Here is a 15,478-nt window from a genome sequence, read left to right on the forward strand (position 1 = left end):
GTAGTGATGGCACTACAAATAGCTGGCCACTTTTGACATTAGCTACTGTTGTTCTTTTTATGTTTCAATAAACTTTTTGGGGTGTCATTATCAAAATAGTTAGCGGTCATCACCATCAATCAACTGCATCAGTTAAGAGACGATTGTATGCCACTGGAAAACACATTAGAAACCCCACTTCCATACCCCAATAGAGCTGTGAAACGTCACTCCATATCTATTAGGCTACACTCCTAGCTCTCCACTTTGCACCCTATGATGACATGTTTAATGATGAATCGGCATCACCTCAAAATTCTTTCGAAAATGTCATGTCCGTATGGCAAGACTGACCATTCACCAAAGTTTCATCAAAATTGTCCCAGTGGTGTCAGAGATAAAGCATGTGACATACAACAGACAGACTGAATCATAGCGCAAAAGTAGAAAAATCTAAATGACTGAATTTATTTCTGAGACCAATTTTGTCTGCACCATGTGAACTTCCCCAAAGGCTAACCCAGCACTCTATTCAATATGTATTTGTAGTTCATCATCTAGGTAGAAAGGTTTTAACTCAATTTGACAATGTACTATATATAGTAAATTGTCTCCATTGTACACACTTCCTGTCAAAATGACAACCCACAGAAGGCCAGGTACACTTAACCAGTGATGTAGTGGTAGAAAGTGTCAGTAAATGTGAGACTGGTAAAAATCACAAATGTTTACATAATTGTATGTTAATGGGATTTACCCGAATTACATCCCTGCTAATAACAGCATTTTACATTTCAGTTGAAAAGATCTGCATACAAATCAGCCATTGATTTGACCACCAAATAACCAATTTTATTTCAAAAACATTGCACAAGTGATACGTGGGCCATTGCAGGGCATGCATCTGCTCCACAAGCGCTGGTTTGGCATCACATCTGCACCGGGCACTGCAAGGAAAGACAGGAATGAATTAGTGCATTAGAAAGTATTCAAACCCCTTCACTTTTTCCACATTTTGTTGTTATAGACTCAATTTAAAATGGATTGAATTAAAATAATTTGCCATCAATCCATACACAATACCCCAGAATGACAATGAATTCAGGTGATACAGCAAAGAAAGTGGCTGGAAATTTGTTTATTTGGTTTTACTACAAAGCATTGAGTTTAGTGAAAATCCAGCACATGCAAGGATGTGCACCATCTCTCATGTGAAGAATAGTGGTAGCTGCATCAAGTTATGGGTATGTTTGTCACCGGCAAGAACTGGGAAGTTTGTCAGGATTGAGAATTATGAAATTTGCTGAGTTGGTAGTGACATCCTAATCTACAGTGTGTAATTGACCCCTATGCAAATCAGAGACCCAATAAAAACAAAGATATTAATTCCAAAATTACATGAACTATTATCCTTGCATTAAGATGGACTCAATTCAATTTATTGAGTGATTTGTTGATGACATTTTTGCATTTTAGCTCATTTTAAGAGTGTCATAGCAAAGGGTCTGAATACTCATGCACTCATGCAATTTTAATAAATTTACTGAAATTTCTAAAAACATGTTTTCGCTTCGTCATTCTGGGGTACTGTGTGGGGATTTATGGCAAATTCTTTTAATTTAATCAATTTTAAATTGAGTATAACAAAATATGGAAAAGGTAAAGTGGTCTGAATACTTTCCGAAGACACTTAACCATTTGCAGATGTACCACAAATCTATAAATAAGCAGAGACCTAGATACAAACATGACAATCCAATGGAGAGCATGAATAAGAGTAGATGGCAGCTCTTTGTAGTCTCCCCATGCCATTACTTTTCTAATGTTATTACATGAAAATGATGGTTCCTTGAAACACCATTGATTGGTAGCATGCATCACCAAGGTTTTGGCAAGGACCTTCGTTTGTTAGCTTTTTTTTTTAACTGTACCTTCGGGTGGGTAGTAGTATTTTTACAGTTTGTGGTGGCTTAAAGAAAATTTATGCTTTGACTGCACAGACTGAGTTTGGTGGCATGACATGTCTATGGTTGGGTGATGAATAAGAAAATGTTTACTATACTACTTAAATATCACAACATACAATAATATCATTCTTTGCTAAAGTATGGTGGAGACAAGCCAGCATGAGCAAAGATGACTTACTGCTGCACAGCGTATGGCCACTGTTGTAAATAGGCCGGTGAAAAAACATTTTCATCTCTACATGCTCTGAAAATACTGCCCTTATGCACATATCTTGAGTTTTAAAGTTTTAGACTTTTCTGTAAGAGATAAGGGACATTGGACAGAGGCAATCACCTTCTATCGCAGCCTCCTGGCTTCTCTTTCAGATTCTAGAAGGGTCAACACATCACCCTCTCTGACTGGCCCCTTCACGTTTCTGATGATGGAGCGGTTGCTGTCATCCATGAACTCAACGCGGACCTTTAAAGAGACAAACATGGTACATAACCCAATGCATACAATAAGCCTTGCAACAAATCCAAGGGCTACATTATTTCTGAGGTGTGGCCTATTAAATGAATACACCTAATCTCAGTATAGCAGTACAGAGGCCCATATGACTGCTTTCCGCAATTAATAACATGAATAACGTGCCATCTCTGGCCTGTGCAATAACTAATACTTTTTTTTTTAGCATGGCTAGATAGATAGGGTGTAGAGTGTCCCACCCACTCTCCCCAGAGTGAGCGAAGACGCCCGTTGGTGATGATTTCACTAATATCAATATGAGCACTAGTGTTGTGAATCATTCAGTGGGGTATTTCTCTAACCTATAATTGACATTTTATTCCAAACGTCTAATTTCGTAACCTACTACATCTGATAAGCACCGAGCACTGTTGACAGAGCGGTGCTGCTGACTAGCAGCAACTATTGAAAATGTACATGTTGTGGTGGTGGTCGTCTTCAAAGTCGTTTCCGCGGTTCACAAAATGCTAAATAAATATGACGAGCTGAATTAACGTAAAATGCTTTGAAAACGCTCCGTTGACATTTCACAAAGATACGATCTGTGAGAAGTGTCTTAACACAAATTAAGTGTTTATATGAAAAGCGTATACTAGAATATGAAAATACTACACGTAACGTCTCAAAATCAATACCCATCTCACCTGTTTTGTCCCCCTTCGAGAAGAAACGAGAGTTCAACGAGAATGTGTGCCTGTCAGGTAGCCTAATGAGAGTTACAGTAGTAAGCTAGCGCTAATTATTTGGGATGCTATATGCTTAACCACTTTTTTCTCTGGCCTCCATTGATTTAGTCACGCTAATTTGTCCATACTTCAAGGGAAAACGTCTGAATAACTTTAACAGATTGTGATAGACATCTGGTTTGGATTATTTGCCTTCGTAGATGATCATCTACACAATGAACACATTTTAGCCTGGCATTGGTAGAACACCACATAGGCAGTTAAGAGGACATTGCCAACACGAATAGCATACCTGGGTACACTGTCCCTGGGAACCGGTTCTTCCGAGCACCTTGGTGACCTGAACATTTTAATAGATAAAGATTTAGAATGCTGGATGTCACATTTGCAAGGCTGCAAGTGAGATACATGTAAAAACAAACAAATATTATTGAAGCTAGTGTGCTGGCTGGCTAACATGCGCACGCCACCACGAGAATGAGAAGGCCTAAGGCACCGTTCAAGACAGCTAAACACGTTGCATTAGGTTCATGAAAATGTGAACATATGCAACACGGAATACTAAAGAAATTCTCAATCCATTTAGAGTAGTTAATTCACACAGTATTTAATTTTCTTACTCTGGCGAGCTTGATCGGCTGCACGCGGCTGGCGTCCATATTGTTAGGTTAGTCCGGAAAGGAAGTCACGTGGTGCGGGTACGCTATATATTCAGACTGCAATCCAAAATATTTTTGAATTCTTACAAATTAATTTACTTTATATGTATACTAGGGTAAATAAGATATGCCCTTAAGTAGAAAACAAAGCTAATTCAGTTAAAAATATATTTAAAAAAAATTATATTTCCGTTTCCGGTATTCTGGGCCATCCCGACTCGAACTGCTGAGGTTCGGGAGGTGTGGGGGAGGGGCGTTAGTGTAACAACGGGTTAAGGTTGTTTTGCTGCATTATTTGTCAAATAAATACATAAATAAAAAAGTACTTTTATGTCAAATGTATTTGTATAGCGCTTTTTACAAAGACAATTGTCTCAAAGTGCTTAATACAAATACAATACAAACAATATCAACTAACACCCAATCATAGACCCCCAAAAAGCAAGCCAAGGAAAAACTATCATGAACTGTTAGTCCTTGCGTCCATCCAGAGCTCTGTCTATGAAATTGAAAGTGGTCACATTTCTCCAGCCCCATCTCTCAACTTCATAATATGTGCTGTCCAGCCATTTGGCTGAAAAACGAATAAATATTGCACCTTTGAAATATACAGTATGGTGATTAAAGAGAGTTCCGTGCCACACAGATATGAAAATAGTATATGTCCTGCTTGTTTTTGCAACCACTTTCCCACAATCAACCCTCGGTAACACGTTACATTAAGTTGCCCCATACCTGTTTAGTAAGGCTGTTATTATTGTAGTAATTGTATTATTGTATTAACATGTTGTTACACAGGTTATTACATAGCATAGGGGTTGTGTGGTTGTTCCACCTGTGTAATAACAGTGTTGTTACTAGTGTAATTACAAAGTTACTACACAGGTGTAGGGGCAACTTGTAATGTGTGATCCAACATCCTCTAGTCTAAATCTACCTTCTAACGTGTAGCTGCCAAATGACTCTAGTATTGGACAACAGCAATGCATTGGCAAGAATGTTATGTGATCTGGCCTATCAGATCAAGCTGTTGAGCTGGTCTCAGACACATTAAGCAATGATCTCTCTCGCTCTTTTGGACATAAAACCCAATACGGCCACTGGCACAGCACAGAAGTTCAAAAATATGATGTCACACTTACATTTTGGTTCATTAAGCTTTGGTTAATTTCTTGTTTATTTGTTAGTAATGGACCAATATTCAATAATATACCATTACTTATTAAGTGACCTCCCAATGTGGAAGAAATAGATTTAAAACAGCAGAAATTGACTTGTAAACCACTCAGACTTTGCTAACTACTGCATGAATTACCTTACAAAAGCTACAGTGGCTTCGGAAAGACACTTTTTCCACATTTTGTTGTGTTATAGACTGAATTTAAAATGGATTAAATGTATTTTTTGCCATCAATCCACACACAATACCCCATAATGACATAATGACGTTTTTAGATTTTTTTTTCAGATTTTCAAAATGTTATTGGCAAGGGGGCCAGACATTTTCCACATACATGCAAACTGTAGGCCTATACACTTGCAAAACAACACACAAACACCACTATATTAGTATAAAGTACCTTTAATTAATACAATAAATGATGTGTATATTATTATAATATATTATTATAATATTATATTATTATTATTTATTTTGCATTGACCTATATTAAGTTTATACTTTTCTTTCTTTTGAATAACATTCTCACTTACTATGAAGCCAGCTCACACAGTTATCTTCTTCAGTTACCTTCTATTGACGGAACTTGCACTACTTTGATTAGGCAAGAGCAGAAAATTTCGATTCATTTGAAGTCAGGACAATTTTCAGGCAATGATGAAGGTGTTCATTTTTCAGGAAGGAACGGGTGTTCGTTTTAATAACGTTCATGTGACAATCATGCTGGATTCACGTGTACGTTGATGCAAACATAGTCAGAAGAAAACATGACAACCTTCTCCTGTTTGGGAATTGTTCTCGATTGACATGCTCAGTCCAAATCTTCGCACACAGACTGAAAAGCCTGCCTCTGATCAGTCTCGCAGCGTTGCAAAATTCAACGTCGATGACTGTCGAGCGAACGCTGACTGGCTTTAAACTGGTAGGCTACCTTGGTGATATTGATTGACAGTACTCAATGGGCGGGACTACAGGGAATAACCGCTTTTCCTATTGGAGGAAATTAATCTCGGGCTCATTTTGCCACCAAATATCGGATTTTTGCGGGGATTTTTTTGCAGATGTTTAGTAATATCCAAAATTGATCAACAGGGCCAGTATACATGTATGGGCGGCCGGATCTGGCCAGTTGAATAAGCCTGCTATATGGGATAGATGCATCAAGGGGCAAACAGATGCAGATGGGTTGCCCCATCTGTTTATACCGTGTTTATTTTTTATTATTTACTTCACATAATGGATGTCAAGCCATACATGAGGTTGATTTTTACCGATTTGTTTCTGTCCGGTTTGAACTGCATGTACCTGTAAGCCTTTAATAGCCCTGTCACAAATGGACGACTGCTGTCTCTCCTCTGCCTTTCCTCCTCTCCCAAAACCAAATCCTTAAATCACAACACTAATCCTCACGGACAGTATTTTTAACTCCCGTTTGGACAGCAAGAACAGCAATAGGATTAGAGAATCAGTTAGGAGGATTCTCATGCTCTTGATCTTTCTCGCACGCTGAATCAAACACGGAAGCTTTTTCTCTCCCTCCAGAAAGCTGAATTTCTGGGAGAAGGAAAAGCTATTTGAATGGAAGTCTTGTGGAATATTGGAGTTATTTTCATTAATTTACTGGCTCATCTTTGACTTTTCTTTGGTGGAGCTTTATTCAGGTCTCACTGCTCATCATATTCCTTGCCCTCTGAGCAGTCATCGCAATGGATGCCCAAAGGAGTAATATAAAAAAACTGAAAAAGCGCCGCTCCAGTCTGTTTGCCAGCGTGAAACTGAACAGCTTCTCCAAGAGCATTGACATTGACGAACAAGAGAGTGCCTTTCCCTTTGCGCAGGACAGCTCTGTGAAAGCATGGACATCTATGGACCACCTGGACAGTCCAGCCCCTCAGCCAGAGGGCCCAAAGAATAAAGGGTCTGAGAAAAAGGATGAGAAAGAGAAACGACACCTGAACCCAAGGCAATCAAACATAGTTAACATCAATGTTGGTGGGAAGGTTTTTCACATCCCAAAGCACCTGGTTCTTCGCTACCCCAAAACCAGGATTGGCATTTTGGCCCTCTGCACTGATCCTGTCAAACGTTTGACACTTTGTGACGACTACACGGTCCGCAACAATGAGTTTTTCTTTGACCGAGACCCCACGTTCTTCCACTACATCTTCCATTTCTATTCCAGCAATGTCATGTGGGTGATGGAGAGTCTGTGTCCCATAAACTTTGAAGAGGAGATGGAATTTTGGGGGCTACGCATGAGGGACACCCCAAGGTGTTGCCGTATCCTGTTTGAGGAAAAGGTTGATGAGATCAAAGACCATCTGAAGGTCAACCAGGAGCTGATAGATGAGATCAAGCCTGTGCATGATGAGGAAGGCTTCAAAACCATGTTCCTGGGGGGGTTTCGTAAGGCCCTCTGGGATCTTATGGAGAATCCATACTCTTCATTGTCAGCCAAGGCCTTCGCTGTGTTCTCCAGCCTCTTTGTCCTCATCTCCATCGTCGCCATGACCCTCAACACAGTGAAAGAGCTGAAAATGTACACAATCTATGGCAAGACTTACATGGAGTGCGTGGAGATCTGCTCCATCCTCTTCTTCACCCTGGAGTACTTCCTGCGTTTGCTCACCACCTGCGACATCAAACATTTCCTGAAGAGCGCCCTCAACTTTGTGGACCTGGTGGCTGTCATGCCCTACTTCCTCCAGATCATCACAGAGATGTTCACAGATGCAGAGGACCTCAGTGTTCAGGAGGACCTGAAGACCATGGCCAGGGTCAGCAAGGTCAGCAAGGTGCTCAAGGTGGTCAAGCTCATGCGCATCTTTCGTATCCTCAAGCTGGCTCGCCACTCCACAGGCATGCGGGCATTTGGCTTCACAATCCGGCAGTGCTCGGAGCAGGTGTGCTGCCTGTTTCTGTTCATTGCCATGGGCATTTTCACTTTCTCTGCTCTCATGCACTCTGTGGAGGTGGACAAGCCTGGCACCCCATTCAGCAGCATACCCGATGCCTGGTGGTGGGCAGCGGTGAGTAAACCTCAACCCACTAAATGTATTGTTTCTCTGTAAACAGTATACCCTAGATAGTTTCCGTTAATCAATATGTTTTACCACATACTTTTAGTTTTAGTTTATTTCCAATAATATATGATATGACATTCTGGCTTGTTTAAAAACAAGACATCAATATTTATGCATACACTTCTGTTCAGTAACACTTTACATGAAGTTGCCCCTATACATGTGTAGTAACATTGGAATTATTGTAGTAACAACATTGTATTAACATGTTGGTACATAGTCATTAGGTAATCAGTACATAACAGTACATAGCATATAAAGTTGAGCAGTTTGTGAACAGTCCCTATTCTATTATTATTGTAATAACATAAATTGCTCAACATAAACTGCTCGACTCATTATCCTGACACATTTTCCTGACATTTCTTGTATTGCTGAGTATGATAACAGTGTATGTAATGCAGCAGATCGTATATGTTTTATTTGCCTCTCTTTACATGGGGCACTCCATTGTGTTTATCGTCATCGTCTGTGTGTCTTCCTCTCTGGTTTAGGACATTAGGCTTTATCCTCAGGCAGCTGTTAACTTGTATGTGTCTAATCTGGTCTTATACCATGTAATGCCTTTCATTTCAAGCCATCTACAGTGATTGGAAGAGTTGGAAATGTTCCTGGATTCCAGGAAGTTGAATTTGTCCTTGTTATTCCCAGAAGAGTTTGCTTGCATGAGATATACAGTAGTACATGATTAGTGCTGTCACAATACATCACAATACAATCAATGACCTCTGGGAGTAAAGGCCAGCCTCATGGCTTACCCTCAAGTACTGTGTGAACAATGTTATATATGACGGGTTAAACATTTTTATGTTTACAGTGCTCAGAAGCAAGAGTAAGGGTGAGAGATTTGAGGAAATACTGTGTATGGTTATGGGTTTGTTTTCCTTCATCTAACTATACTTGGATTACTCACATGATTGATGAGGGTATGGCTTTGATGGAAGTATTATTTTTGAATAACACAACATCATTTCCTTCCTTCTACCATAGGTGAGTATCTCCACTGTGGGCTATGGTGACGTGGTGCCCATCTCCTATCTGGGCCGCTGTGTGGCATTTTGCTGCATCTCCTTTGGCATCATTCTTAATGGCATGCCCATTTCCATACTCTTCAACAAGTTCTCAGACTATTACGCCAAGCTCAAGGCCCAAGAGTACACCCAAACCAATGTGCAGCGTACCCTGCAGCTCAAGAAACGCCTGCGCAGAAAGTTCGACAACTGCTTCGAAGCACAGCCAGAGGACTCAGATGAAGATGCACCCGGGTATCAGCCTTACAGGCATGCTAACCTTGCTAGCCACCCAGGCAATGAGTGAGCTTTCAACCTCACTAACCTTAAATGCCTTTTTAGCCCTTTGACTGGAAACCCATCTGCCTCCAACTATTCTGAGCTTGAGGACCTAGGAAAGTTAACGTTGAGGGGAAATGGAGGCTGAGCCAAGGGGAGATAAGCTGTAAGCTTCAGCTTTAGAATGTAGCACGCTATGGATGACTCCTCACCCCCCCTGTTGCGATCTCCTTTTTTCGAAGAATAGCACCTGCTGCATTCATGCCAGGATGAGCGGTTCATGATTTATGTATGGTAAAAGGAAAATAATTTGGCTTTTAAGCTATTGACTGGATGATACTTTGAACAGTACAATCTGTTTCATTTTCAGTAAATTCTTAAAATTAATATTTAATATATTAATAGAATTTATGTCAGAGGCTATTTTAAAAAAAATCTTTATTTAAAAGTAGTTACTGTTAATTACTGTCAAAATCAAAAGTGACTCTACCCTAAATGTGACACTATTATCTTTAAGAAACATGGTGTTTTTATTCTCCATACTGAACTTGTAAATAGATATATAAGATGGAACTTCTTTGTATGGTTCCCTTTTTTTGTTACATTTATGGTAATGTGCCACCAGTGTAATGGTGTGAACCAAATTTACATAAGAGCAAGTATCAATCCCTCAACCATAGACGTCGTAAATATGTTCATATATTTTTATATTAATAACTACATTGGTTATTTATTGCATGAGTATATTCAAGCAAATAAAGTAATGTATCCAGTTAGTGGTCATACGATACAGAGAAAGCGAAATATACTGGAGAATGTCAACTGCAGAAGGAAACGTTTTTGTCTATAAAAAGAGAAATACAATCTTTGCTGCTCTCTCTTTGTAATATGTTTGACACAGCCATATTTAAGGTTATATCATTGGTTGAAAAACCGGAAGTAGTTTGTTCTTACTTGTACAAACTGAGTATTGATAGGAAGTCCAAGCTCACAAGCTGCCAGACATCAGTTTCATACAGGACAAGAAGCCAACTAGCTGTCTAATAGGATTTAAGGATAAGACTAGACTACCAATGCACAGTGATGGTTTCAATGGTCTGTTCAACATGTTCTAAACGTGTTTTCAAAGCTAAGAGATACTGAGGGCTTTTGACAGTTGCATGGCAGGGGCTTTTGGTGTCAACCTTAGGCCTTCACCTGCATCACAGCAAGAACAGTGAAGAGTGAGAGGGGACAGACCCAAGGCTAACCACGCATATGCAGGCATTCAATCTTTGCAGATAAGATGAGATGACTTTTCTGCACTGCAAGTGTGTTTGATTTGCACAACTGTATCTTGTTTGGTAGGAGTTCACATTTAGATGTCGACAATATACACAATACTGTATTTATATTCACAATATAGAAATCGGCAGCCCTGTTGCGTGTTCTGGATGACTTCTCAGCCAGGATCACTGTCAGTGCTGAAATGCACTGACACGCCTGGAATGATGGTTCGGCTGGACACGCCTGGAATGATGGTTCCTAAATTAAGTATGAACTATTTCCATGCGGGACACTGCTATGCAGTGATTGAATACAGGCAATACTCTATGTGAAAGTATCTATCTACAGTATGTGATATGTCAACAGAGACTTGGTTTTGCCATTTTAAACAACACATTTTGAATCCATCTACATGTTAAACTTGAAAGGCAGTTTGACAAAGCATGAAGCTACAGCCTAATAGCTCAATGCCAAATGTTGCGTATTTCATGTTTGAACTATAAATCTTTCTAATTAATGTGTATGCATGCCCATGGCTGTCATTATCCTTGACACTCTGTTTTGCCTCTGCATCCTGGCTCAATTAGCTTCAACCCTTCAAGATAGGTCAAGATAAGTAGTTACATATTAGTACAGTTGGTAAACAAAGTATATCTCCAAGGAAGTTATTTAATCACATGAAAACTAACATGAATTATTTTGGAATAAAGGTTCAGATGTATGAAGAAGCTAAGCTAAGACATGTGCTATAACTACATATGATGTGCACAATAGGATTAGATATACAATCGTACATAGTGTAAGAGGTATAGATAGACAATCTATTTTACTTGAAGTTCATGTGTGGGTCATGTTTTGGTTTTGGAGTCGTCTTCAATAGAAATGCTTTTTATATCAATGTGCGAGTTATCTGAATGAATATATCAGATCACATGGAACTAGCATTTTACTCATGCTAGCACCATTAACTCCAATTTGGAGTCCCCCATGTCATAGATCACCATATGACAAGTATTTATCTCAAAAGAGAGTTCCAGCCTTGAGGGGACTTGACACCACAATGTTGATCTCAAGACCAGGACATGCTTTTCTTTGGCCAAGGCTGAACAGGTCCTCACAAGAATCCAGGCCTGGCATGGGGCTTCTACTGTATATAAGCCTCCAAGAGGACCTCACAAATAGCCACACATCGCATCCGTCCTCACCTCTCCTCACCTCTCCTCAAATCTCCATCTCTTTGCTGCTTGACTTTGTGGCAACATCATGGGTGCCAAGTGGCTTGTGTCTCTCATGGTTGTTCTCATGGTTGGGGTGTATGGGACCCAGGGTCAGGACACCCGGGTGAAGCTGTGTGGGCGAGAGTTTGTCCGCATGGTAGTCTCATCATGTGGGAGTTCCAGGCTGAAGCGGAATGCTTTGGAGTTTGGACAACAACATCGCACTAACCCCCATAGTAAGTACCATTCTCCCAAAAGCTTAGAAGTTAGAAGTTCTTTTTACCACTTAATAAATATAAAAGAGATTCTAGATGGCAAATTGATGTTTTATTAGCTGTTTTATGTGCTTTATTAGTAAGGTCCTTCAAGATGATGCTTTGACGAAGGAGCTTGCTCCGAAATGCTTAAAACATCTTTGAAGGGATCAAGTTGCTGTCCAGAATCTCTTTACTTTATATATACTTCATATTATATGGACTGAGTAGGCCTCTAGCAGTCCAACTAAAATTAAAAAACCCTAAGTTTTGAGTGCCAGCACTTTTCAGAAATCTTTTTGACACTGTCAGATCTAGACATATGGCATCTCTCCAAATCAGAAATGACAGTTGAATTTTTTTTCTCATTCCAGGGGCCATCATGGACTGGCTGAACAGCAACCAGTTTGCCAACCTGAGATCCCCAGAGACTGAAGGAGATGTCTTGAGAAGGAGAGAGAACCAGAACCCCACAGAGAGGCTGACCAATGAGTACCAGGCCACTTCAGGGTTCCCCAGCAGCACGCCTCCAAAGGTTCCGGGGGAGATGGAGCCCTCCAACGCCTCTCAGGGATACACAGTGTCCTCTCGTACCCGCCGTGATGTAGGACTGGCTGGGGTGTGCTGCCGCTCTGGCTGCACCATGAATGAGCTAGTCCAGTATTGCTAAACTAAAGGTTGAGAGATACATTTCACAAGTAAATTGAGGCACCTAATGTATCATGGAATGTGGTTAGCCATTAAAATTATTAAATGGGGTAAACATCAGGGTAATTTCATTTTATTGGGATGTTTGCTTTTGCATTTTCGCAGTACAATATAGCTAATCCAGTCATACTTAGTTTCTTGACTAAAATGTGCATGTTGTTTTCTTGATACCATAACTTGTGTGTTCATTTAATCATAAACATTTTGTTGTTGACAAATGACTTGTTAAATGACAGACAGAATCAAGACTGTAATAGATATTGTAGATGGATGCTTAATTTATGATAATAATCTATTTATTATTTGAATACCAAACTTCATTTCAAAATGGATGTCAAAGTAATTCCACAAAATTGTACCTGTTCACCTTGAATGACATAATAACAAGCTTTTGAAGATCATTCTTGATGTTGATTCTTGATAGAGTGATTACTTATAGATATCTGGCTTACACAGTGCCTTTTTCAGGCTTCAACTTGGCACAATACTCTTCACCTCTCGACTGCGATAGCTGATGGGTGAGCTCTCTGGCACAAAATGTTTTCATCCATCTTATGTGAAAGGCTTTGAAAAAGACTTTGATTTTAACAATGCAAATCATTTATTTATCACAGACCACCCCAAAACCCCTCTTTATGTCAACCCCTCTGGGTTTGTTTAGGATCCAATAATCAGCTAGTTCATTCACTCTACTCTAAGCAGTTCTCGATCGCATTACAATTCTCATCAGTGTACAATAATTGAAAATGCAGAGAAAATTCCATAACATTAAGATAGAAGTTCGATTTTGACTCCCTATACACAATTTCTGAATGTAACACTCTCAACTCGGTGGACTCTCTCTGATATAGTAGGAGAAAATCTGATTGAGGGCATTGGTCAAGTCTTTCAACATCATAACAAAAATCACATTAACCCCTCCTGCTCCTAACAGTAGGGTGTCCGCTAATCCCCATCTACAACAAACATACACAGACTGTATGGCATTATTGTAACATTGCAAATCATAAAGCATAAATTAAACTAACCCTTCCAAAAAGCAACCTCCTGTCTATGTATATGGTATAGGCATAACTATGGCAGTTGTGTGTATGTCTGGTATTATATATTACATTGGTGAAATGTGAGGGATCAATACATTGCACGTGTTGAACAAAAATGTAAAAACAAGCTGGACACCGTTGATCATGTATCAGACGAAAGTGATAGCTTTGTCTAAGGGTTAAGGGTAAAGAAGCATATACTGTATTTGATTACATTTTATTAGTCAATGGGGCAATCTGGGATTCAAACAACAACAAAGCAGTCACCCTGCCACTTTTTGGGGTAAACAGCTGATCGGTGAGGCTGGAGAAATGTAACCACACAAATTCATAGACAGACTGACCATCCATGAGATCAAAATTATATTTTTTATTATGTACATGTATGTCTATGGTTTCAACAATGTTTTGAAGTTATACAGTGTTTGTTTACTATTCAATTGTTTACAAACAATGAAGTAAAACAAGCTTATAGTTTGGGTTTTGACCGTTGAATTAAGCTCATTCAATAATCAATGGCTATATATCATTAATTTAAAAGTCCCAAAATGTATGTACCAATCCCAGATTGCCCCTTTAAGAAAGTTGTGATGGATTCAGTAAAGTCAACATTTTACTAAAATGTCTTTTACTAAGTAATTACCATAGATGTATTGATGGGCTACCATGGGATGGTGAACAAAGTGCACACTTCTGTTTGCACCTCTAGTTATCTTCATTCATTAACTGATTTACTGAATTAATCTATCCAACCAGTCTATTACCAACTGATCCCTCTTTACTGAGAGGTATTTTCCATAGATGCTCTTGGAGTTGAAAAACTCATTAGTTGAAGAATAAATTTAGTCTTGACCAAGTCTATCTCTGTCCAGAAAGTATGGTTGTCAGTACTGTATGTTTCTGCTTTAGCTGACATTTCTTCACGTTGAATGCAGAAACAGTAAGTTACAGTACCTAGGCGACAGAAATTACTGAAGTGAAATGACAACCTTGATGGTAGGCAGACTGATACTTTTGTAGTATATTTTACTTACCACCAGAAGGTGCCAGATATCATTTATAGATATTATGTTGTCTGAACTTCTATTGGTGGAGTTTCCCTAGTTTGACCAGATGCCCACTGATTGTGACATCTGGCTACTACCAAATCCATTTCTGTGATTTCTGCTACCACAACCGATTGAAATCTTCGATCACCTATGCAGATACTTGATCTCTCCCTAATAAATCAAAAAATATGATCATAAGGTCATCATCAGTATAACCAGTAATTATTCATAATGAACACAGGGAGAAATTTCTTTTGATTTGTGGTTGTGGGGTTGCTATTACGTCTATCTGGTCAGTTGAGAGTGGTACCAATGCTGCTAAAGTTGATTATGGTAATGAGATTGAAAGTCTCTCTGTCAGGCTAGCTTGTTTTAGAGAGGAGGAAGACTGTATTAGAGAATAGCACCTTCACTGAGTGCCCACAGTATATGGCACACTCAGGAGAGTATGTTGGACTAGTGGTGGGTGTCAATTTGCATGTAAATGAAATGGCTCTCAGGGGTCCTGTTTCCAACTGTAAAAGTGTCAATGCTAGAAATTCTGTGTGTGTGTGTGTGTGTGTGTGTGTGTGTGTGTGTGTGTGTGTGTG

The 15,478-nt window shown here is 39.4% G+C and overlaps 3 protein-coding genes across 3 annotated transcripts; 2 read left to right on the forward strand and 1 right to left on the reverse strand.

Moving 5' to 3' along the window:
• Positions 1-805: 805 nt before the first annotated feature.
• On the reverse strand, positions 806-3,829 carry rps28 (ribosomal protein S28). Its single transcript, XM_083680999.1, has 4 exons — positions 3,761-3,829; positions 3,433-3,480; positions 2,281-2,406; positions 806-926 (listed from the first exon to the last, which is right to left on the reverse strand). Exons 1-3 carry the CDS (start codon positions 3,797-3,799, stop codon positions 2,284-2,286), a joined length of 210 nt encoding a protein of 69 aa, XP_083537125.1. The 5' UTR covers positions 3,800-3,829; the 3' UTR covers positions 806-926; positions 2,281-2,283.
• Positions 3,830-6,685: 2,856 nt separating this feature from the next.
• Positions 6,686-9,379, forward strand: LOC310808046 (potassium voltage-gated channel subfamily V member 2; the record flags this gene model as incomplete). The annotated part of the gene is made up of 2 exons (XM_083674743.1): positions 6,686-8,008; positions 9,053-9,379. 2 exons carry the CDS (start codon positions 6,686-6,688, stop codon positions 9,377-9,379), a joined length of 1,650 nt encoding a protein of 549 aa, XP_083530869.1.
• A 2,501-nt stretch (positions 9,380-11,880) lies between these two features.
• Positions 11,881-12,758, forward strand: insl3 (insulin-like 3 (Leydig cell); the record flags this gene model as incomplete). The annotated part of the gene is made up of 2 exons (XM_083674863.1): positions 11,881-12,070; positions 12,463-12,758. 2 exons carry the CDS (start codon positions 11,881-11,883, stop codon positions 12,756-12,758), a joined length of 486 nt encoding a protein of 161 aa, XP_083530989.1.
• Positions 12,759-15,478: the final 2,720 nt, after the last annotated feature.

This window comes from Argentina silus (assembly GCF_951799395.1).
Source record: "Argentina silus genome assembly, chromosome: 1".
In the NCBI taxonomy this organism is placed as follows: Eukaryota; Metazoa; Chordata; class Actinopteri; order Argentiniformes; family Argentinidae; genus Argentina; species Argentina silus.

Coding starts and splice junctions, on each gene's coding strand:
- rps28 (XM_083680999.1), bottom strand. CDS start 3,799: ATGGACGCCAGCCGCGTGCAGCCGATCAAGCTCGCCAGA. Junction 3,481..3,760: donor AGCCGATCAAGCTCGCCAGA/GTAAGAAAATTA, acceptor TAAAATGTTCAG/GTCACCAAGGTGCTCGGAAG. Junction 2,407..3,432: donor CCCAGGGACAGTGTACCCAG/GTATGCTATTCG, acceptor GTCTCTTTAAAG/GTCCGCGTTGAGTTCATGGA.